General features: G+C 43.7%; 1 protein-coding gene across 5 annotated transcripts in view; it reads right to left on the bottom strand.

The window, feature by feature from the left end:
* SCUBE1 (signal peptide, CUB domain and EGF like domain containing 1) overlaps positions 1-6,141 on the bottom strand; it is a 269,114-nt gene extending 262,973 nt beyond the window's left edge. For all 5 annotated transcript variants that reach the window (XM_063446713.1, XM_063446711.1, XM_063446714.1 and 2 more), the window contains exon 1: positions 6,010-6,141. In XM_063446713.1, coding sequence (XP_063302783.1) covers positions 6,010-6,103 — 94 coding nt within the window. In that variant the 5' untranslated portion in view covers positions 6,104-6,141. The remainder of the gene's footprint in view (positions 1-6,009) is intronic.
* Between the last annotated feature and the right edge of the window lie 16,652 nt (positions 6,142-22,793).

The raw sequence follows: 22,793 nt of genomic DNA, 5'->3' as shown, positions 1-22,793 counted from the left end.
CAACCCAACCAGTACTAGATCCATTAGTAAAAGCAGTTGGTCTAGCCCAGCCGGTACTGAATCCATTCATGAAAGCAGGTGGTCCAACCCATTCAGTACTGGATCCATTAATGAAAGCAGCTGGTCCAATAAAACTGGTACTGGATCCATTAATGAAAGCAGCTGGTGCAAACCAGCCAGAACTGGATACACAAATGATAGCAGCTTGTCGAATCATGTTGGTTATGGATTTATTATCAAAAGAACCAGGTATAATCCAGCTGGTACGGGATCCATTATTAAAAGCAGTTTGTCTATTCCAGACGGTACTGTGTACATTATTGAAAGCACCTGGTCCAATCCAGCTGATACCTGATCGATTAAAGAAAGATTTGGGTCTAATCCAGCAAGTACTGGATCCAGTAATGAAAGCTGGGTAACCAATTCATTTGTTACTGGATCCATTAAAGAAAGAATCAGGTCTAATCCAGTCGGTACTACATCCATTATTGAAAGCTGTGGTACCAATACAGACGGTATTGGATCAGTTAATGAAAATATCAAATCTAATCCAGCCAGTTCAAGATCCAGTTATAAAAGTAACAAGTTTAATCCACATGGTACCAAACATATAAATGAAAGCAGCTGTACCAATCCAGCCGGTACCAGACCCATTAATGGAAGCAGCGGTACTAATCCAGCCAGTACCAGACCCATTAATGGAAGCAGCGGTACTAATCCAGCCGGTACCAGACCCATCAATGGAAGCAGCGGTACTAATCCAGACGGTACCAGGCCCATTAATGGAAGCAGCGGTTCTAATCCAGACGGTACCAGGCCCATTAATGAAATCAGAGGTACTAATCCAGACGGTACCAGAACCATTAATGAAAGCAGCGGTACTAATCCAGCCAGTACCAGGCCTATTAATGAAAGCAGCGGTACTAATCCAGCCGGTACCAGGCCCATTAATGAAAGCAGCGGTACTAATCCAGCCGGTACCAGGCCCATTAATGAAAGCAGCGGTACTAATCTAGCCGGTACCAGGCCCATTAAGGAAAGCAGCGGTACTAATCCAGCCGGTACCAGGCCCATTAATGAAAGCAGCTGTACTAATCAAGCCGGTACCAGCAGTGGCGTGCTAAAGGGGCTCAAGACAATAGGAAGGGGCCCGGCGGCTTGCTCGATATGCCGCTGGATGCGATGCCCTCCTGCACCCATCGCAGACACCGGTCTGCAGCTCCGCAGTGTACAGAGCTGCAGACCATGTGTCTCGCGAGACATGATCAGAGCGTTGCCGCGGGTTACCACGGCAACACTCTAAATGGGTCTCGCGAGATTCATGGTCTGCAGCTCTGCACACTGCGGAGCTGCACACCGGATATCACCACTGGACCACCAGGGAAATAAGGTATTTAGTCCCCCCTCCATCGCCCCCTCCCCTCACATCATCACCCCCCTCCCTCCCTCTCACCCCCCCTCTCGCTCACCATCACCCTCCTCCCTCTCATCCTAGACCCTACCTCAAACCATCACCCCCCTTCCCTCACACCGTCACCCCCTCCCTTACAGTATTACCCCCTCCTTCTCACCATCACCCCCACCCTCACACCATTATCCAGTATACAAGAACACACACTGCATCCACTATACAAACACACTGCATTCACGATATAAAACACACACAGACACACTTATACATGTGAGTCTGTATTCGTATGTCTGTGTATCTGTAGGTGTGTTGGTATACATGTATCTATATGTGTGTGTGTGTATCCATGTGTCTATCTGTATGTGTGTGTGTGTGTGTGTCTGTGTGTCAGTGTTTGTCTGTATGTGTGTACGACTGTGTTTCTATGTAACTGCATGTGTGTACCTATGTGTGTGTATGTGTGAGTATATGTGCATACATCTCAGCATTTCACCTACACTACACACACAAATACAACCCTGCATCCAAATGTAAATACTACATAAAAACACACCACCATATTCAAAAACCACACTACAGAAAAATGCACGCCTGCATTCAAATGCCAATACGTGCAAACACACCCATACATTCACTCACACATACTCCATACACAAACAGGCTTACATTCAAATACACAAACACTGCTCAGAGATAAATATATATAAAAAAAATACAAACACTGCTCAGAGCTCAATACATGTAAAAAATGTGTGGGTGTTTTTTACATTTTTAAGCTGGGGGGTCGTGGGGTGCCAAATATAGGATCCGCCCCGGGTGCCAAAAGCTCCAGGTACACCCCTGGGTACCAGGCCCATTAATGAAAGCAGTGGTACTAATCCAGCTGTACTAATCTATCCAGTACCAGAACCATTAATGAAAGCAGAGGTACCAATCCAGCCGGTACCAGAACAATTAATGAAAGCAGCGGTACTAATCCAGACGGTACCTGGCCCATTAATGAAAGCAGAGGTACTAATCCAGCCGGTACCTGGCCCATTAATGAAAGCAGAGGTACTAATCCAGCCGGTACCTGGCCCATTAATGAAAGCAGAGGTACTAATCCAGCCGGTACCTGGCCCATTAATGGAAGCAGCGGTACTAATCCAGACGGTACCAGACCCATTAATAAAAACTGCGGTACTAATCCAGGCGGTACAAGACCCATAAATGAAAGCAAAGGTACTAATCCAGCCGGTACCGGGTCCATTAATAAAAGCAGTGGTACTAATCCAGTCGGTATAGGCCGATTAATGAAAGCAGCGGTGCTAATCCAGTCGGTACCAGGCCCATTAATGAAAGCAGAGGTAATAATCCAGCCGGTACCAGACCCATTAATGAAAGCAGCAGTATTAATCCAGCCGGTACCAGACCCAGTAATGTAAGCAGCGGTACTAATCCAGCCCCATTATTTGATAGTATTTCTGTAACTGTAATAGAAAAGAATTTATCGGATTATAGAAATCCAACTAAAACCTACAAATACAGATATTGAACAAAACATTGTTTTCCATAATGTACACATTACACAGTAATACCCCAAGCCCTCCATATCACAGCACACATACTATTAAAGAAATTACATACAGAATGACACAAACTATACAGATGCTACAGCACAACCAAAGTTACAAAACGTTTCATTAAACTTTTCCCATTACAGGAAGATCCATTTATGAGCATGTAGCTGCAGCCAGTCCGGTAACTATACAGACATTTTATGTTCCACATGTAGCTCAATGACAGCACCCAGCCAGGCGCTATATAGATTCTATAGACTCCTCCTGCACATCAATGACAGCACCCAGCTAGGTGCTATATAGATTCTATAGGCTCCTCCTGCACATCAATGACAGCACCCAGCTACGTGCTATATAGATTATATAGGCTCCTGCTGCACATCAATGACAGCGTCCAGGTAGGTGCTATATAGATTCCAAAGGGTTCTGCTGCACATCAATGACAGCGCTCAGCTAGGTGCTATATAGATTCTATAGGCTCCTGCTGCACATCAATGACAGCGTCCAGGTAGGTGCTATATAGATTCCAAAGGGTCCTGCTGCACATCAATGACAGCACCCAGCTAGGTGCTATATAGATTCTATAGACTCCTCCTGCACATCAATGACAGCGTCCAGCTAGGTGCTATATAGATTCTATAGGCTCCTGCTGCACATCAATGACAGCGTCCAGGTAGGTGCTATATAGATTCCAAAGGGTCCTGCTGCACATCAATGACAGCACTCAGCTAGGTGCTATATAGATTCTATAGACTCCTCCTGCACATCAATGACAGCGCTCAGCTAGGTGCTATATAGATTCTATAGGCTCCTGCTGCACATCAATGACAGCGTCCAGGTAGGTGCTATATAGATTCGAAAGGCTCCTGCTGCACATCAATGACAGCGTCCAGCTAGGTGCTATATAGATTCTAAAGGGTCCTGCTGCACATCAATGACAGCACTCAGCTAGGGACTATATAGATTCTATAGACTCCTCCTGCACATCAATGACAGCACCCAGCTAGGTGCTATATAGATTCTATAGACTCCTCCTGCACATCAATGACAGCACCAAGCTAGGTGCTATATAGATTATATAGGCTCCTCCTGCACATCAATAACAGTGCTCAGCTAGGAGCTATATAGATTCTATAGACTCCTCCTGCACATCAATGACAGCGCCCAGCACAACCAAAGTTACAAAACGCTTCATTAAACTTTTCCCATTACAGGAAGATCCATTTATGAGCATGTAGCTGCAGCCAGTCAGGTAACTATACAGACATTTTATGTTCCACATGTAGCTCAATGACAGCACCCAGCCAGGCGCTATATAGATTCTATAGACTCCTCCTGCACATCAATGACAGCACCCAGCTAGGTGCTATATAGATTCTATAGACTCCTCCTGCACATCAATGACAGCACCCAGCTACGTGCTATATAGATTATATAGGCTCCTGCTGCACATCAATGACAGCACTCAGCTAGGTGCTATATAGATTCTAAAGGCTCCTCCTGCACATCAATGACAGCGCCCAGCTAGGTGCTATATAGATTCTAAAGGCTCCTCCTGCACATCAATGACAGCACCCAGCTAGGTGCTATATAGATTCTATAGACTCCTCATGCACATCAATGACAGCGCCAAGCTAGGTGCTATATAGATTCTATAGACTCCTCATGCACATCAATGACAGCGCCCAGCTAGGTGCTATATAGATTCTATAGACTCCTCATGCACATCAGTGACAGCGCCCAGCTATGTGCTATATAGATTCTATAGACTCCTCATGCACATCAATGACAGCGCCCAGCTAGGTGCTATATAGATTCTATAGACTCCTCATGCACATCAATGACAGCGCCCAGCTAGGTGCGATATAGACTCCTCATGCACATCAATGACAGCACCTAGCTAGGTGATATATAAAGATTCTTTGTTCACCACTGAGCTTAAAGACTGGATCCAGCAAGGAGCATAGTTATAGAGAACTTTTCCCAGACAGGAGTAGAGGGTTCAGAGAGCAGGAGAAGTGGCTACATGTGTAGTATGTAGGGAAGAGATAGGATCAGAGGAGGGGAGGGGGCAGGAGAAGTTGATGCAAGGGCAGTTGGAGTAGGAGAAGTGACTTAATGGGTAGCAGAAGTAGGAGAAATGGGTGAAGGGATAGTGGGAGTAGGAGATGTGGGTGAAGGGATAGTGGGAGTAGGAGATGTGGGTGAAGGGATAGTGGGAGTAGGAGATGTGGGTGAAGGGATAGTGGGAGTAGGAGATGTGGGTGAAGGGATAGTGGGAGTAGGAGATGTGGGTGAAGGGATAGTGGGAGTAGGAGATGTGGGTGAAGGGATAGTGGGAGTAGGAGATGTGGGTGAAGGGATAGTGGGAGTAGAAGTGAGTGAAGGGATAGTGGGAGTAGGAGATGTGGGTGAAGGGATAGTGGGAGTAGAAGTGAGTGAAGGGATAGTGGGAGTAGAAGTGGGTGAAGGGATAGTGGGAGTAGGAGATGTGGGTGAAGGGATAGTGGGAGTAGAAGTGAGTGAAGGGATAGTGGGAGTAGAAGTGAGTGAAGGGATAGTGGGAGTAGAAGTGAGTGAAGGGATAGTGGGAGTAGAAGTAAATGAAGTGGAAGTAGGAGATGTAAATGAAGGGATAATGGGAGTAGGAGAAGTGGTGAAGGGATAGTGGGAGTAGGAGAAGTGGGAGTAGGAGAAGTGGTGAAGGGGAAGTGGGAGAAGTGAGTGAAGGGATAGTGGGAGAAGTGGGTGAAGGGATAGTGGGAGAAGTGGGTGAAGGGATAGTGGGAGAAGTGGGTGAAGGGATAGTGGGAGAAGTGGGTGAAGGGATAGTGGGAGAAGTGGGTGAAGGGATAGTGGGAGAAGTGGGTGAAGGGATAGTGGGAGAAGTAAGTGAAGGGATAGTGGGAGAAGTGAGTGAAGGGATAGTGGGAGAAGTGAAGGGATAGTGGGAGAAGTGAGTGAAGGGATGGAGGGTGCAGAGGTAGAGGGAGCAAGGACCAGGGAGGGTCTGCTGGGAGGATGCAGAGGGACTCTTACCTGGGAGCCCGGTGGCTCCTGCGATGCTGCCAGGGAAGCAGAGGGTGAGAAGCAGACAGCACTGCCATGTATAGCCCGCAGCCCCCATGCTCATAATAAGGTAAACGGCGCAGCTCAGCCCCTGCAATAAGAGCAGGCAGAGGGGCGGGGCCACGAGCGCCCTGACAGCCGACCGATTACTGGCTACATCGCCTGTCCGGGGACAAGCACTGCCAATCAGCTGGGAGAGGGCGTGGCCAGCAAGTAGCCGGGCAACGCCCACTCCTTAGGATTACTTATTCTTAGCCTGAGGGTGAAGCTTAGGATCCTCAGTATTCAGCCAGATCCCAGGGTCCTCAGTATTCAGCCAGATCTCCTCAGTATTCAGCCAGATCCCAGGGTCCTCAGTATTCAGCCAGATCCCAGGGTCCTCAGTATTCAGCCAGATCCCAGGGTCCTCAGTATTCAGCCAGTTCCCAGGGGCCTCAGTATTCAGCCAGATCCCATGGTCCTCAGTATTCAGCCAGTTCCCAAGGTCCTCAGTATTCAGCCAGATCCCAGGGTCCTCAGTATTAAGCCAGATCCCAGGGTCCTCAGTATTCAGCCAGATCCCAGGGTCCTCAGTATTCAGCCTGATCCCAGGGTCCTCAGTATTCAGCCAGTTCCCAGGGTCCTCAGTATTCAGCCAGATCCCAGGGTCCTCAGTATTCAGCCAGTTCCCAAGGTCCTCAGTATTCAGCCAGATCCCATGGTCCTCAGTATTCAGCCAGTTCCCAGGGTCCTCAGTGTTCAGCCAGATCCCAATGTCCTCAGTATTCAGCCAGTTCCCAAGGTCCTCAGTATTCAGCCAGATCCCAGGGTCCTCAGTATTCAGCCAGATCCCAGGGTCCTCAGTATTAAGCCAGATCCCAGGGTCCTCAGTATTCAGCCAGTTACCAGGGTCCTCAATATTCAGCCAGTTCCCAAGGTCCTCGGTATTCAGCCAGTTCCCAGGGTCCTCAGTATTTAGCCAGATCCCAGGGTCCTCAGTATTCAGCCAGATCCCAGGGTCCTCAGTATTCAGCCAGTTCCCAGGGTCCTCGGTATTTAGCCAGATCCCAGGGTCCTCAGTATTCAGCCAGTTCCTAGGGTCCTCAGTATTCAATGGTTTCGTTTTTTCACTTCTCACCTTCAAGTGTTTCTCACTGAATGGAACACACCAAGCACCATAACCACTACAGCTAGAGGTGTAACTAGAAACCACCGGGAACCAGTCTCACTCTACCTCCCCCTCCCCAGCCCACCATGTGTGTCATTCCCTCAGTATGTAAGCGGCCCACGTTTGCAGGGGTCGCAAATGCAGCCGTGCCCCTGGAGTGACGGGCCGGTCATAGCAACGACCCCTTCAACCGTGGTAGGTACGCCACTAACTACAGCCCTTTGTAGCGGTTATGGTTCCCAGACTACCATGACATTCCCTTAGAGTAATTTGTCAAACTGTTTTAACATGGTTCCATAACCTACCTAAGTCTTGCCAGGCACTTAGTGACTTAGGTAGTGACAGACTTGCAAAGAGAATCTGGTAAGCTTCCCTGGCATACCAATGAGTGTAATCCTATATTGGACCTAGTTAGTTCAGTAAAGACTGCACCTAGGTGACCCTAGTAAGTAATCAAACTGTTCTAAACTGCTGCTTAAGAAAATGTTTATGTATTCGTAAGAAAACAGATGAGATGGACTCATGCCTGGGTGACTCCACTTAAGGGTTAAGCAATTGAAAAATGGTTTAACTCCAAAAAGATAAATAGGTGGTGATATCTGAAATCAAGAGAAAGATCATGCTCCTCGCTGTAGCACAATATTCCCACCGTAAAGTCATTAATCAGGATAACTTTTGTCCAATTAGGTGTTTCTCAAAGAGCCACTGCTACGCATGTGCCACGTATCCTCAATGCTTCTTGACAAGAAGCATCTAATTGTTGGACAAAAGGTTTTTCTATCTTTTTTTATTTTTACATGATGCACAGTAATATAACATAAAAAAGGAACACGCTAATGTTAAAAATAAATATATTTAATTTTAATATAAGAGTATTAAGACACCAGAATGCCTACGGCTTAAAGGGATAGCACACGTGCCAAAAAACAAACCACTGTTTAGTAAATATAACCCCAATGAAAACATGCATGCATTTAATTATGCCATTTTTTATTGGGGATATACGGTAAGTAAAATAACTTCCAAAACCAGCAGATCTTTTGTCTGCAGCCTTTGCAAACCTTGACCTTCTGTGGCTGTCCAGACCTTCTGTGGCTGTCCAATCACAGACTTCCCAATGCAGCTCAATGAAAAGTCTTTACAGGGCAGGTGCTCTCTGCAATTGCTGTCTCTTGAGTTTAGTTCCACTGAGCAAAACAAGCAGGAAGTAACAGGACAGTTGCCTGAGTGACAGCCATTGAATTGATAAACTACCGGTATGTTAATTTATTAAAGTCACAATTTGTAGTGAAATTTGCACTTTTTGGAAAATGACAAAAAGAGGACACATACATAGAAACATGGAATGTGACGGCAGATAAGAACCATTCGGCCCATCTAGTCTGCCCAATTTTCGAAATACTTATATTAGTCCCTGGCCTTATCTTATAGTTAGGATAGCCTTATGCCTATCCCACGCATGCTTAAACTCCTTTACTGTGTTAACCTCTACCACTTCAGCTGGAAGCCTATTCCATGCATCCACTACCCTTTCAGTAAAGTTCACACTTCACACATAAAGCACTTCAGTGTTTTTTAAAGGGTCTGGAGAGGCCCATTAATGTAATGGTTTAAAGTAGAGACTGTCCCTGTAGTCTAAGGAATGTAAACACTGCCTTTTCTTAGAAAATACAGTGTTTACATTGCTGCCTAACGCCAACTCAAGTGGCTGTCACTTGCATCCTGGTTGTAATCCTGCAGAGATTGCAGGACCAACATTTGGCATGTCCAAACTACCCTCCCACTGCTTCCCAGCTTATTGACGTCAAACATGGTTTATGGTTCTCAAAGAGAAACTTTGGACTACGAAAGTTTTTTTTTTTTTTTGTTTTTTTTTAATTCTTTATTTTTGTGCGCTTGGTTTAGCAAGTTAACAATTTCATACTTAAAACATGGTATGACATTTTCGGGTGTTACAGTTTAACATTGTCAACGTTGAGGTTACAAAGTTGTGAAGCACATTTTCTTATAACAAATCAAGTTTGGTGACATACCCGGGGTTATCAAGGTTGTTACAGGTGTGGCGTTGTGGATGGTGGTCCCCTGGTGTACTGCAAGTGTGGAGGTATGAGGGTGCTCCCTGGATCTAGCTGCTAGGTGTAAGCGTGTGTGGGAGCGTGTACATAGATGGTGCAAGCTGGTTTGAGTTGTAGTTCTGGATGCCACAGTGTACTCGCCTGTGGAGCTTTTATTCGGGCCAGGTTTGCTATGAAGACATACGTGTGTGAGGTGCTCTAGTGTGCGTTGTACCTCGTGTGGCATCTCATCTATCCCCCTATCCCTGGGGGTAGTGGGGGGGGGGTGAGCGGTTAGGCGATAATCATAGTGGGCGCCAGATTGCTATATCTCTCTGGCTTGGGATAGTAGAGCTGTATTAAGCTTATAAGTATCCAAACAAGTGCTTATCAAGGCAGAAATATCAGGTTGTACATTTTTGCGATGAGACATGAGGTGAGTAACCTGCAATAGTCCCGCATAGGAAACAAGATGCAAAAAATAAGAAAGAACAAAAACCATAAGTCTAGTTGAGAAGGTGGTATTCCTCAGGACTGTTTTTCCTCACTGGAAGAGGTCTGGGCTGTCTCTTTGGCAGATATGTCCGTGCCATGCTTACCGTCCCTGGGTTTAGTCCTTGTGTAAAATCAAGTGTCCAAAAACTGTAGGTCCTGCGTAGAATGTCCCGGAATAGGATTGTACACATGTTCCCCGTTCTCTGGTCTGTTTGTCGTCTTGGAGGGGGGTTGTGGTGGTTGTAGTACCAGTGCCTTAAAAAAGGTGGGGGCCCCTGCTGGCGTCGTGAGGTGGTGTGCCGTCCCATTGTGGTGGACAAGGAGGGCGCCAGTGTTTCCCCACCTGTAGGTGATGCCTGCTTGGCGCAGCGCGGTTGTCACGGGTCCAAAGGTCTTTCGTTTTAGCAATGTGGCTCTAGTAACGTCTTGAAAGAAGGAGAGCTGAGCGCCTTCAAATGTCAGCGGTGTTTTGCCTTTAATTGCAGACATTATTTGAATCTTGTTCCGTGACTGTTGACAAGCGTAGAATAATATCTCTGGGGATGTTAGGGGGTAGATGTGTGGAGCTTGTTATTCTGTAGAGTCCATCCATGGATAATTTCTTAGCAGTTGCCTGGGGCATTACGGTTGTGAGTAGCCGTCGCATATAGTGCGGTAGTTCCTCTGTCGTGACCGTGGTGGGGATTCCCCTGATTTTTATGTGCTGTCGGTGTTGCTTATCCTCCAGGGACATAATTTGGCCCGCTAGTACATTTTGCTCTGCTTGGAGTCGTTGGATCGAGTCTTCGTGGGCGGACATTGTGGTCTGGATGTTGGCAACGTCTGCCTCCACTGTCACAACCTTCTCTGTGACCCTTTGTATGTCTGCTTTAACCATTGCTACATCTGCTGCCAGCAGTTTTTCGATGTTGAGCAGGAGGGCTTTTAGGTCCCCTTTGGTCGCGGGGGCTGAGTCATTTTGGACTGCAGGTATCAGCTGGTGTGCCATCAGGGGGATTGTTGTCGTGGCCGGATCACCTCTGTCAGTTTCGGGTGCCAGGTCAGTGGGGAATCGTTGCGTGGCCTGGGTTGGCTCTGTTTGTGCGGGCCTAAGCCACATTTCCCCTATGTCTCTACTTTGTGCGGTGGGGCCAGCCGTGGCTTTTTGTGAGCGGCGGCCCATGGCTGTGGTATCCGTCTCCGTGCTAGGTAAGTAGTGCTCTAGGAGGCGTCCACCAAGGTAGGCCTCTAGGCTTTGGGCTGGCGCCGCGCGGTAGGCCGCGGACCTGCGCCTCTGTCTCGGTTGTTTGGGTGCCTGAAAAAGAGGCATCAATCGATGCGGTACTCGCCACTGGTCCGTGCTGGGTGTGAGTCGGTGTTCGATGGGGCTCTGCTTGGAAGATATTTTCCAGATTCTCTCCCGATTCTGGAGAGCTGGTGTAGATGGCGTCTGAACAGGATGGCTGCCAGGCTCCGCCCCCTCACGAAAGTTGTGGCAATTGGTCCGCAATGCTTTCGCTAAGAAGAACTGGATTGGACCAGAGATCATATGGATTGAGGAGTGTGTCCCTGGATTGCAGATATGTTTAGTTGCTTTCTGCTTTTTTTTTTTTTTTTTTTTAAAGGGACAATGTAGGCACTATAATCAATTCAACTTGCTGAAGTGTTTATGGTGCCTCAAGTCTGCAGGTCTGCAGTCACTATTTATTTATTTTATTTATTATTGCCATTTATATAGCGCCAACAGATTCCGTAGCGCTTTACAATATTATGAGAGGGGGATTTAACTATAAATAGGACAGTTACAAATAAACTTACAGGAACAATAGGTTGAAGAGGACCCTGCTCAAACGAGCTTACATTCTATAGGAGGTGGGGTGTAAAACACATTAGGACAGGAATTTACAATCAAATAAGGTGGGCTGCCCTTTTGGAGAGGGCAAGAGACAGGTATGTGAGGTAAGGGTTAGTCTTGGAGGCCATAAGCTTTCCTAAAGAGATGGGTTTTAAGGCACTTCTTAAAAGATGCAAGACTAGGGGAGAGTCTGATGGCGGTAGGCAGGCTATTCCATAGGAAGGGAGCCGCCCGCGAGAAGTCCTGCAAGCGCGAGTTGGCCGTACGAGTGCGGACAACGGACAGGAGGTGGTCACGGGCAGAACGGAGAGACCGAGAAGGGACATACCTATGGATCTGTGAGGAGATATAAGAGGGGCTAGAGTTGTTCAGTGCTTTATAGGTGTGAGTTAGTACCTTGAATTGACTCCTATAGCATACAGGAAGCCAATGTAAGGACTGGCAGAGGGGTGAGGTGTGAGAGAAACGACTAGAGAGGAAAATCAATCTAGCAGCAGCATTCATTACGGACTGTAAGGGTGCAGTACGGCTATTGGGGAGACCAATCAGGAGAGGGTTACAATAATCCATGCGGGAAATTACTAGAGCATGGACAAGCTCCTTGGTAGTATCTGGTGCAAGAAAGGGGCGGATGCGGGCTATGTTTTTAAGATGGAATCTACAGGATTTGGCAACATGCTGGATGTGAGGCTCAAAGGTGAGACCAGAGTCAAGTATGACGCCAAGACAGCGCGCTTGCAAGGATGGACTGATGTTGGTACCACAAACTTGGAGGGAGAGCGAAAGAGGAGGATCAGTATTAGGAGGAGGAAAGACAAGGAGCTCAGTTTTTGAGAGATTGAGTTTCAGAAAGCGGGAGGACATCCAGTCAGAGATGGAAGAAAGGCAAGCAGTGACACGTTGCAGGACGGCAGGGGAGAGGTCCGGGGAGGAGAGATATAGCTGGGTGTCATCAGCGTACAGGTGGTAGTGAAATCCAAAAGAGGTAATAAGTTTGCCAAGAGAGGCAGTATAAAGAGAAAATAGAAGGGGACCAAGGACGGAGCCTTGGGGAACTCCAACTGAGACAGGGCAAGGGGAGGAGGTATCATTAGAAAAGGAGACACTGAATGAGCGTTGGGAGAGATAAGAGGAAAACCATGAGAGGACAGAGTCACAGAGACCAAGCGATTGAAGAGTTTGAAGAAGGAGAGCATGATCAACGGTGTCAAAGGCCGCTGAGAGGTCAAGAAGAATTAGTATGGAGTAGTGGCCTTTGGATTTAGCTGCGATTAGGTCGTTAGTAACTTTGATAAGGGCAGTCTCTGTAGAGTGGAGAGGGCGGAAGCCAGATTGAAGAGGGTCAAGGAGAGAGTTGGAATTGAGGAAATGAGACACACGGGTGAAGACAAGTCTTTCCAGAAGCTTTGAGGAAAAAGGGAGCAGGGATATGGGACGGTAGTTAGAGGGGGTGGATGGGTCGAGGGATGGTTTTTTTAGTATAGGTACTACAGTGGCATGTTTAAGGTCAGCAGGGACGATGCCAGAGGAGAGCGAGCAGTTGAAGATGTGTGTTAGAGAAGGCACGAGACAAGTGGAGAGAGATCTAATAAGGTGAGATGGGACAGGATCGAGCGGGCAAGTGGTGGGGCGAGAGGAGCAAAGAAGAGCAGCCACCTCTTGGTCAGTAGCTGGGGAGAATGTCTGAAGGGTAGGAAAGGCATGATCTATGTGTGATTGAGAAACAGAAAGGCAAGGAGGGGAGAATTCTTTCCTTAGCTGTTCAATCTTGTCAGTGAAGTAACATGCGAAGTTATCAGCAGTAAGGTTAGTTTTGGGGGTGGCCACAGCAGGGCGAAGAAGAGAATTAAAGGTGTGAAAGAGACGCCTGGGGTTGCGGGAACATGAACTAATGAGAGTGGAAAAATAGGACTGTTTGGCAAGGGCAAGGGCTGCACTGTATGAACACAATATGAATCTATAATGGAGAAAGTCTGATTGTGTACGAGACTTCCTCCAGGGGCGTTCAGCACAACGGGAGCATCTTTGCAGGTAGCGCGTTGATTTAGTATGCCATGGTTGGGGGCGGGTCCTCCTCGAGGTGCTTGTTTGGAGTGGCGCTGCAGTGTTCAAGGCAGATGTAAGAGTAGAGTTATATATGGAGATGGCCTGTGAAGGACAGGAGAGGGAAGGGATGGACAGCAGTTGTGAATCAATGTCAGCTGACAACTGTTGGAGATCAAGAGAATTAAGGTCCCTCCTGAGTTGAGGGGGGTTAGGCTGAGGTTTTTGGGTGAGGGGGTATGTGAGAGCAAATGATAAGAGGTGGTGATCAGAGAGTGGATATGGAGTGTTGCAGATATTAGATACTGTACATGCATAAGTGAAGATTAGGTCAAGGGTATTGCCAGCTACATGGGTGGGAGAATCTGCCCACTGCGATAGCCCGAGGGAGGAAGTCATGGAAAGTAGTTTGGTGGCTGCAGAGGTCAAAGGTGGGTTTATAGGAATATTGAAGTCCCCGAGAATTAGGGATGGAATGTTAGAAGAGAGGAAATAGGGTAGCCAGGCAGCAAAGTGGTCAAGGAAGAGAAGAGGGGAACCAGGGGGGCGGTAAATAACAGCAATGTTAGCAGAGAAGGGTTTGAAAAGGCGAATTGAGTGTATTTCAAATGATGGGAAAGAGAGAGAAGGGGGGGTGGGAAGAGGTTTAAAAGAGCAGTGAGGGGAGAGGAGAAACCCAACACTATCTCCCACTTCCTTATCAAACCATTATCTTACTGCTGTACAGATTTCCTTATGCTTAATGTTGTGCCCCCAATGACTGTATGGCAAAGATGGAGCGTAGCTCTGTCTTACACCATGCTGAGTCATAGTCTGACAGTCAGCTGAAGCTCTCAGGCTATCACTGCCTGGTATGATGTAAGGTGGAGCTTTTCTCCATCCATTGGGGGCTGCGCTGCATCCTTCTAAAACAATAAAACAGTGATTTGACAGAGATGCAGGAAGAAGCACACATGGACTCCAGGCACCAGATCAATTCGTTGAAGTGGTTATGATGCCTACATTATCCCTTTAAGAAGAGGGCCCATCATCTAAATTTAAAAAAATAAGGAAAATATCTAACATGAAAATACAAATATTTATGTTTAACATTAGAGGGTTCCTTTAATGCAAAGCTTCTTCTTACAATTTTATTTCTCCATGTAAAAGGTGCAAATCCAACATTTTATTTCACTAATAGAATTTCTTTTTTATCTTAAATTGTGTTTTTTTTTTTCATTTCCCTTTCTACAATGCATGACAGGTCTTCTCAGAAAACAAGTAACACATTAAACTGCGTAACAATATGTTCTTGTACAGCAGGATTTGGAGGGGTCTGGTGCCCTGTTTGAAGTAATGCTTTGGTTCTTGAGGCTCTCTGGTCAGGAAGGGGTTAACCTGGCGCCATTGTCTGCCCTTTCCTTTCTTATTGATTCAGTGGCTGCCTCCGAGACAGAAATGGCTACTCTCAAACTAAAGGAAATAAAAGACCTTTGAAGAAAAAAACTTTCCAGCGCAGCAGAAAATTAACAGCAAGTTACCCGTGGCAACCGGTGGGTTTTTAACTAAACAATACGAAAGGTTCTTACTTTCTTGTGCTGTTTCTGATTACTCAAGGTCTGCAACCTCCAGTTCATTTGGAGAGCGAGCTGCTCTTACTCCACGTATGAATGCAAACCTCTCTACACTGATTTTATCCTGCATTTTGCCCTAGACATCCTGAATTACAGGGTAAAAGCCTTACTTTTAAAATATTATATTTATATATTTATTTATTTTATTATTTTATAACTTTTTTTTTTTTTTTTTTATTGTAACGAACAGAAGTAAATTAAGGAAAAATCTGAAAATGATATGCTATTATTGGCCATGATTAGGTATTTTGAAATTAGACGGTAGATATTCTGCGCTCCAAAACATGTTAGCGCTCAATAAAGAATAATATTAATATTATTATATATTGTTTTACATAGTATATATAAATATATATATTATTCCATATTATCACTTCGATTGTCCCTGTTTTATAGTAAGCATTAAATGACATTATCAATGAGATTAGGAAAAGTAACGAGATGAGCAAAAACCTCTTTCAAAATGGTTTAAAAAGTTGCAACCCAGTAAGAGCATTAAAGCTGAACTGGTTATATTAATGTCACACTCTCCAGTCCAGCGTTACGTGCAGAACATGACAGGAGTCTGGTACCACATTTAAAACATATGTTGTAACAACTGAAATTTGTCACAGAACTGTCACCTCACTAGCAAGTAATGAAACACTGAACCTTTATTTAGCAATGGAAATCACATTCAGTGCAGGCACAGACCAGGCACCCAATGCAAAGCAGGAGGATAACAGAAACAAAGTTTCAGTTTTCTCTCTTCCACTATGTTTAATGAAACAAAAGTGCAATATTTAAAAAGATTCTAGGATAGATGTGTGGATTTACACACTTAATTTTTAGACTTTCTAAAATACATAAAATCACACTTAACAGGATTTATATGTGTAATAAACCAGAAATTGTGGTGATATGAGAAGAGCATTGCAAATTTTATAATAAAATGGTCCATGTGAAAAAATAGCAGGGTTGCCATTTCTAAAAATGTCAGAGAACGTTCCCATTTTGGACAATGCTGCAGAATGTTCCCATGTTGGAGAATGTTGCAGAATGTTCCCATTTTGGAGAATGTTGCAGAATGTTCCCATTTTGGAGAATGTTGCAGAATGTTCCCATTTTGGAGAATGTTGCAGAATGTTCCCATTTTGGAGAATGTTGCAGAATGTTCCCATTTTGGAGAATGATGCAGAATGTTCCCATTTTGGAGAATGATGCAGAATGTTCCCATTTTGGAGAATGTTGCAGAATGTTCCTATTTTGGAGAATGTTGCAGAATGGTCCCATTTTGGAGAATGTTGCAGAATGTTCCCATTTTGGAGAATGTTGCAGAATGTTCCCATTTTGGAGAATGTTGCAGAATGTTCCCATTTTGGAGAATGTTGCAGAATGTTCCCATTTTGGAGAATGTTGCAGAATGTTCCCATTTTGGAGAATGTTGCAGAATGTTCCCAATTTGGAAAATGTTGCAGAATGTTCCCATTTTGGAGAATGTTGCAGAATGTTCCCATTTTGGAGAATGTTGCAGAATGTTCCCATTTTGGAGAATGTTGCAGAATGTTCCCATTTTGTAGAATGCTGCAGAATGTTCCCATTTTGTAGAATGCTGCAGAATGTTCCCATTTTGTAGAATGTTGCAGAATGTTCCCATTTTGGAGAATGTTGCAGAATGTTCCCATTTTGTAGAATGATGCAGAATGTTCCCATTTTGGAGAATGTTGCAGAATGTTCCCATTTTGGAGAATGATGCAGGATGTTCCAATTTTGGAGAATGTTGCAGAATGTTCCCATTTTGGAGAATGATGCAGGATGTTCCAATTTTGGAGAATGTTGCAGAATGTTCCTATTTTGTAGAATGATGCAGGATGTTCCAATTTTGGAGAATGTTGCAGAATGTTCCCATTTTGGAGAATGTTGCAGAATGTTCCCATTTTGGAGAATGTTGCAGAATGTTCCCATTTTGGAGAATGTTGCAGAATGTTCCCATTTTGTAGAATGCTGCAGAATGTTCCCATTTTGTAGAATGCTGCAGAATGTTCCCATTTTGTAGAATGTTGCAGAATGTTCCCATTTTGGAGAATGTTGCAGAATGTTCCCATTTTGTAGAATGATGCAGAATGTTCCCATTTTGGAGAATGTTGCAGAATGTTCCCATTTTGGAGAATGCTGCAGAATGTTCCCATTTTGTAGAATGTTGCAGAATGTTCCCATTTTGTAGAATGTTGCAGAATGTTCCCATTTTGGAGAATGCTGCAGAATGTTCCCATTTTGTAGAATGTTGCAGAATGTTCCCATTTTGGAGAATGTTGCAGAATGTTCCCATTTTGGAGAATGTTGCAGAATGTTCCCATTTTGGAGAATGTTGCAGAATGTTCCCATTTTGGAGAATGATGCAGGATGTTCCAATTTTGGAGAATGTTGCAGAATGTTCCCATTTTGGAGAATGATGCAGGATGTTCCAATTTTGGAGAATGTTGCAGAATGTTCCTATTTTGTAGAATGATGCAGGATGTTCCAATTTTGGAGAATGTTGCAGAATGTTCCCATTTTGGAGAATGTTGCAGAATGTTCCTATTTTGTAGAATGTTGCAGGATGTTCCCATTTTGGAGAATGATGCAGGATGTTCCAATTTTGGAGAATGTTGCAGAATGTTTCCATTTTGAAGAATGTTGCAGAATGTTTCCATTTTGTAGAATGTTGCAGAATGTTTCTATTTTGGAGAATGATGCAGAATGTTTCTATTTTGGAGAATGATGCAGAATGTTCCCATTTTGGAGAATGCTGCAGAATGTTCCCATTTTGGAGAATGTTGCAGGATGTTCCTATTTTGTAGAATGATGCAGAATGTTCCCATTTTGGAGAATGTTGCAGAATGTTCCCATTTTGAAGAATGTTGCAGAATGTTTCCATTTTGTAGAATGTTGCAGAATGTTCCCATTTTGGAGAATGCTGCAGGATGTTCCCATTTTGGAGAATGTTGCAGAATGTTCCCATTTTGTAGAATGTTGCAGAATGTTCCCATTTTGGAGAATGATGCAGGATGTTCCCATTTTGGAGAATGTTGCAGAATGTTCCAATTTTGGAGAATGTTGCAGGATGTTCCCATTTTGGAGAATGTTGCAGGATGTTCCCATTTTGGAGAATGCTGCAGAATGTTCCCATTTTGGAGAATGTTGCAGAATGTTCCCATTTTGGAGAATGTTGCAGAATGTTCCCATTTTGGAGAATGTTGCAGAATGTTCCAATTTTGGAGAATTCTGCAGAATGTTCCAATTTTGGAGAATTCTGCAGAATGTTCCCATTTTGGAGAATTCTGCAGAATGTTTCTAGTTTGGAGAATGATGCAGGATGTTCCCATTTTGGAGAATGTTGCAGAATGTTTCTAGTTTGGAGAATGTTGCAGAATGTTCCCATTTTCGATAATGTTGCAGAATGTTCCAATTTTGGAGAATGTTGCAGAATGTTCCCATTTTGGAGAATGATGCAGAATGTTCCCATTTTGGAGAATGATGCAGGATGTTCCCATTTTGGAGAATGATGCAGAATGTTCCTATTTTGGAGAATGATGCATGATGTTCCAATTTTGGAGAATGCTGCAGAATGTTCCCATTTTGGAGAATGTTGCATAATATTCCCATTTTGGAGAATGCTGCAGAATGTTCCCATTTTGGAGAATGTTGCAGGATGTTCCCATTTTGGAGAATGTTGCAGAATGTTCCCATTTTGGAGAATGTTGCAGGATGTTCCCATTTTGGAGAATGATGCAGAATGTTCCCATTTTGGAGAATGATGCAGGATGTTCCCATTTTGGAGAATGTTGCAGAATGTTTCTAGTTTGGAGAATGATGCATGATGTTCCAATTTTGGAGAATGCTGCAGAATGTTCCCATTTTGGAGAATGTTGCATAATATTCCCATTTTGGAGAATGTTGCAGGATGTTCCCATTTTGGAGAATGTTGCAGGATGTTCCCATTTTGGAGAATGTTGCAGGATGTTCCCATTTTGGAGAATGTTGCAGGATGTTCCCATTTTGGAGAATGTTGCAGAATGTTCCCATTTTGGAGAATGCTGCAGAATGTTCCCATTTTGGAGAATGCTGCAGAATGTTCCCATTTTGGAGAATGTTGCATAATATTCCCATTTTGGAGAATGCTGCAGAATGTTCCCATTTTGGAGAATGTTGCAGGATGTTCCCATTTTGGAGAATGTTGCAGAATGTTCCCATTTTGGAGAATGCTGCAGAATGTTCCCATTTTGGAGAATGTTGCAGAATGTTCCCATTTTGGAGAATGATGCAGAATGTTTCTAGTTTGGAGAATGTTGCAGAATGTTTCCATTTTGTAGAATGTTGCAGAATGTTCCCATTTTGGAGAATGATGCAGAATGTTCCCATTTTGAAGAATGTTGCAGAATGTTTCCATTTTGTAGAATGTTGCAGAATGTTCCCATTTTGGAGAATGCTGCAGGATGTTCCCATTTTGGAGAATGTTGCAGAATGTTCCCATTTTGAAGAATGTTGCAGAATGTTTCCATTTTGTAGAATGTTGCAGAATGTTCCCATTTTGGAGAATGATGCAGGATGTTCCCATTTTGGAGAATGTTGCAGAATGTTCCAATTTTGGAGAATGTTGCAGGATGTTCCCATTTTGGAGAATGTTGCAGGATGTTCCCATTTTGGAGAATGCTGCAGAATGTTCCCATTTTGGAGAATGTTGCAGAATGTTCCCATTTTGGAGAATGTTGCAGAATGTTCTCATTTTGGAGAATGCTGCAGAATGTTCCCATTTTGGAGAATGTTGCAGAATGTTCCCATTTTGGAGAATGTTGCAGAATGTTCCAATTTTGGAGAATTCTGCAGAATGTTCCAATTTTGGAGAATTCTGCAGAATGTTCCCATTTTGGAGAATTCTGCAGAATGTTTCTAGTTTGGAGAATGATGCAGGATGTTCCCATTTTGGAGAATGTTGCAGAATGTTTCTAGTTTGGAGAATGTTGCAGAATGTTCCCATTTTCGAGAATGTTGCAGAATGTTCCAATTTTGGAGAATGTTGCAGAATGTTCCCATTTTGGAGAATGATGCAGAATGTTCCCATTTTGGAGAATGATGCAGGATGTTCCCATTTTGGAGAATGATGCAGAATGTTCCTATTTTGGAGAATGATGCATGATGTTCCAATTTTGGAGAATGCTGCAGAATGTTCCCATTTTGGAGAATGTTGCATAATATTCCCATTTTGGAGAATGCTGCAGAATGTTCCCATTTTGGAGAATGTTGCAGGATGTTCCCATTTTGGAGAATGTTGCAGAATGTTCCCATTTTGGAGAATGTTGCAGGATGTTCCCATTTTGGAGAATGATGCAGAATGTTCCCATTTTGGAGAATGATGCAGGATGTTCCCATTTTGGAGAATGTTGCAGAATGTTTCTAGTTTGGAGAATGATGCATGATGTTCCAATTTTGGAGAATGCTGCAGAATGTTCCCATTTTGGAGAATGTTGCATAATATTCCCATTTTGGAGAATGTTGCAGGATGTTCCCATTTTGGAGAATGTTGCAGGATGTTCCCATTTTGGAGAATGTTGCAGGATGTTCCCATTTTGGAGAATGTTGCAGGATGTTCCCATTTTGGAGAATGTTGCAGGATGTTCCCATTTTGGAGAATGTTGCAGAATGTTCCCATTTTGGAGAATGCTGCAGAATGTTCCCATTTTGGAGAATGCTGCAGAATGTTCCCATTTTGGAGAATGTTGCATAATATTCCCATTTTGGAGAATGCTGCAGAATGTTCCCATTTTGGAGAATGTTGCAGGATGTTCCCATTTTGGAGAATGTTGCAGAATGTTCCCATTTTGGAGAATGCTGCAGAATGTTCCCATTTTGGAGAATGTTGCAGAATGTTCCCATTTTGGAGAATGATGCAGAATGTTTCTAGTTTGGAGAATGTTGCAGGATGTTCCCATTTTGGAGAATGTTGCAGAATGTTCCCATTTTGGAGAATGTTGCAGAATGTTCCTATTTTGTAGAATGTTGCAAAATGTTCCTATTTTGTAGAATGATGCAGGATGTTCCCATTTTGGAGAATGATGCAGAATGTTTCTATTTTGGAGAATGATGCAGAATGTTCCCATTTTGGAGAATGATGCAGGATGTTCCAATTTTGGAGAATGTTGCACATGGTTCCCATGTTGGAGTATGTTGCAGATTGTTTTAATTTTGATTATTCTGGAATAACATTTGCAGTTTGCTTGTTAACCCCTTAAGGACCGAGGACGGTTCAGGACCGTCATCGGCATTTTTGCATTGCCGACCGAGGACGGTCCTGAACCGTCCTAACGGTCCAATGTACTTACCCGATCGCCGTCGTTCCCCCGGCGGCGATCGGCGGTGCTCCCGTTGTGGGGAGACTGCCTGCAGCCCAGACAGTCTCCCCATGGCGGATTAGGACCCCTGTGGCCATGTGATCGCCCAACAGGGAGACCACATGGTCACAATAGGTGTCCTAGTCTCTGCCTGCAGGGGGACTGTCTGTGCTGACGGGCAGTCTCCCTGCTTAGTGTAAAATCATAAAAAAAATAAAGTTTAACCCCTTAACCCCTTAAGGACCAAACTTCTGGAATAAAATGGAATCATGACGTGTCACACACGTCATGTGTCCTTAAGGGGTTAAGGACACATGACATGTGTGACATGTCATGATTCCCTTTTATTCCAGAAGTTTGGTCCTTAAGGGGTTAAAGTTAATAAATAAAAATAATAATTATATATGTGTATATATATATATATATATATATATATATATATATATATATATGATATATAGACGTATATTATATATATATATATAATATACGTCTAAATATCATATATATATATATAATGTCATACTAAGTGTATTTTTATATTAATATGTACATATATTAATATAAAAATACACTTATAATTAAATTACACACGTGTATATATATAATATATATAATAACTATATATATTGTATATATATTATTATAAACTACAAATAATAAGTAATTTAAATTAAACTAAAAAAATTAAAAATAATAATAAAAATTTAAAAAAAAATTATATATCTATGCGAAATTTTATTCTAACTGTATTTTGATATTAATATATATATATTTATATCAAAATACACTTAGAATGAAATTGTATATATATCTATGTATATATAAATAAATAAAAAGAATACGAACTATTCATATGTCCATATACAAAATTACCGTATTTTTCGCTCCATAAGACGCACCTCACCATAAGACGCACCTAGTTTTTAGAGGAAGAAACCCAGAAAAAAAAATATTCTGAACAAACTGTCCCATAGTGTTTCTTACTATGGGACAGTTTGTACAGAATATTTTATATTATATTTTTTCTCCCCTGTCCCATAGTGTCCCCCCCTCCCATAGTCTTCTCCTCTCTCCCATAGTCTTCACCCACCCCCTCCCCATAGACTTCACCCACCGCCTCCCCATAGACTTCACCCACCCCCTCCCCATAGACTTCACCCACCCCCTCCCCATAGACTTCACCCACCCCCTCCCCATAGACTTCACCCACCCCCTCCC

Source organism: Pelobates fuscus, chromosome 3 (assembly GCF_036172605.1).
Source record: "Pelobates fuscus isolate aPelFus1 chromosome 3, aPelFus1.pri, whole genome shotgun sequence".
Taxonomy (NCBI): domain Eukaryota; kingdom Metazoa; phylum Chordata; class Amphibia; order Anura; family Pelobatidae; genus Pelobates; species Pelobates fuscus.
The sequence above is the reverse complement of the archived record's forward strand: the minus strand, read 5'-3'. Positions and strand labels throughout refer to the sequence as shown.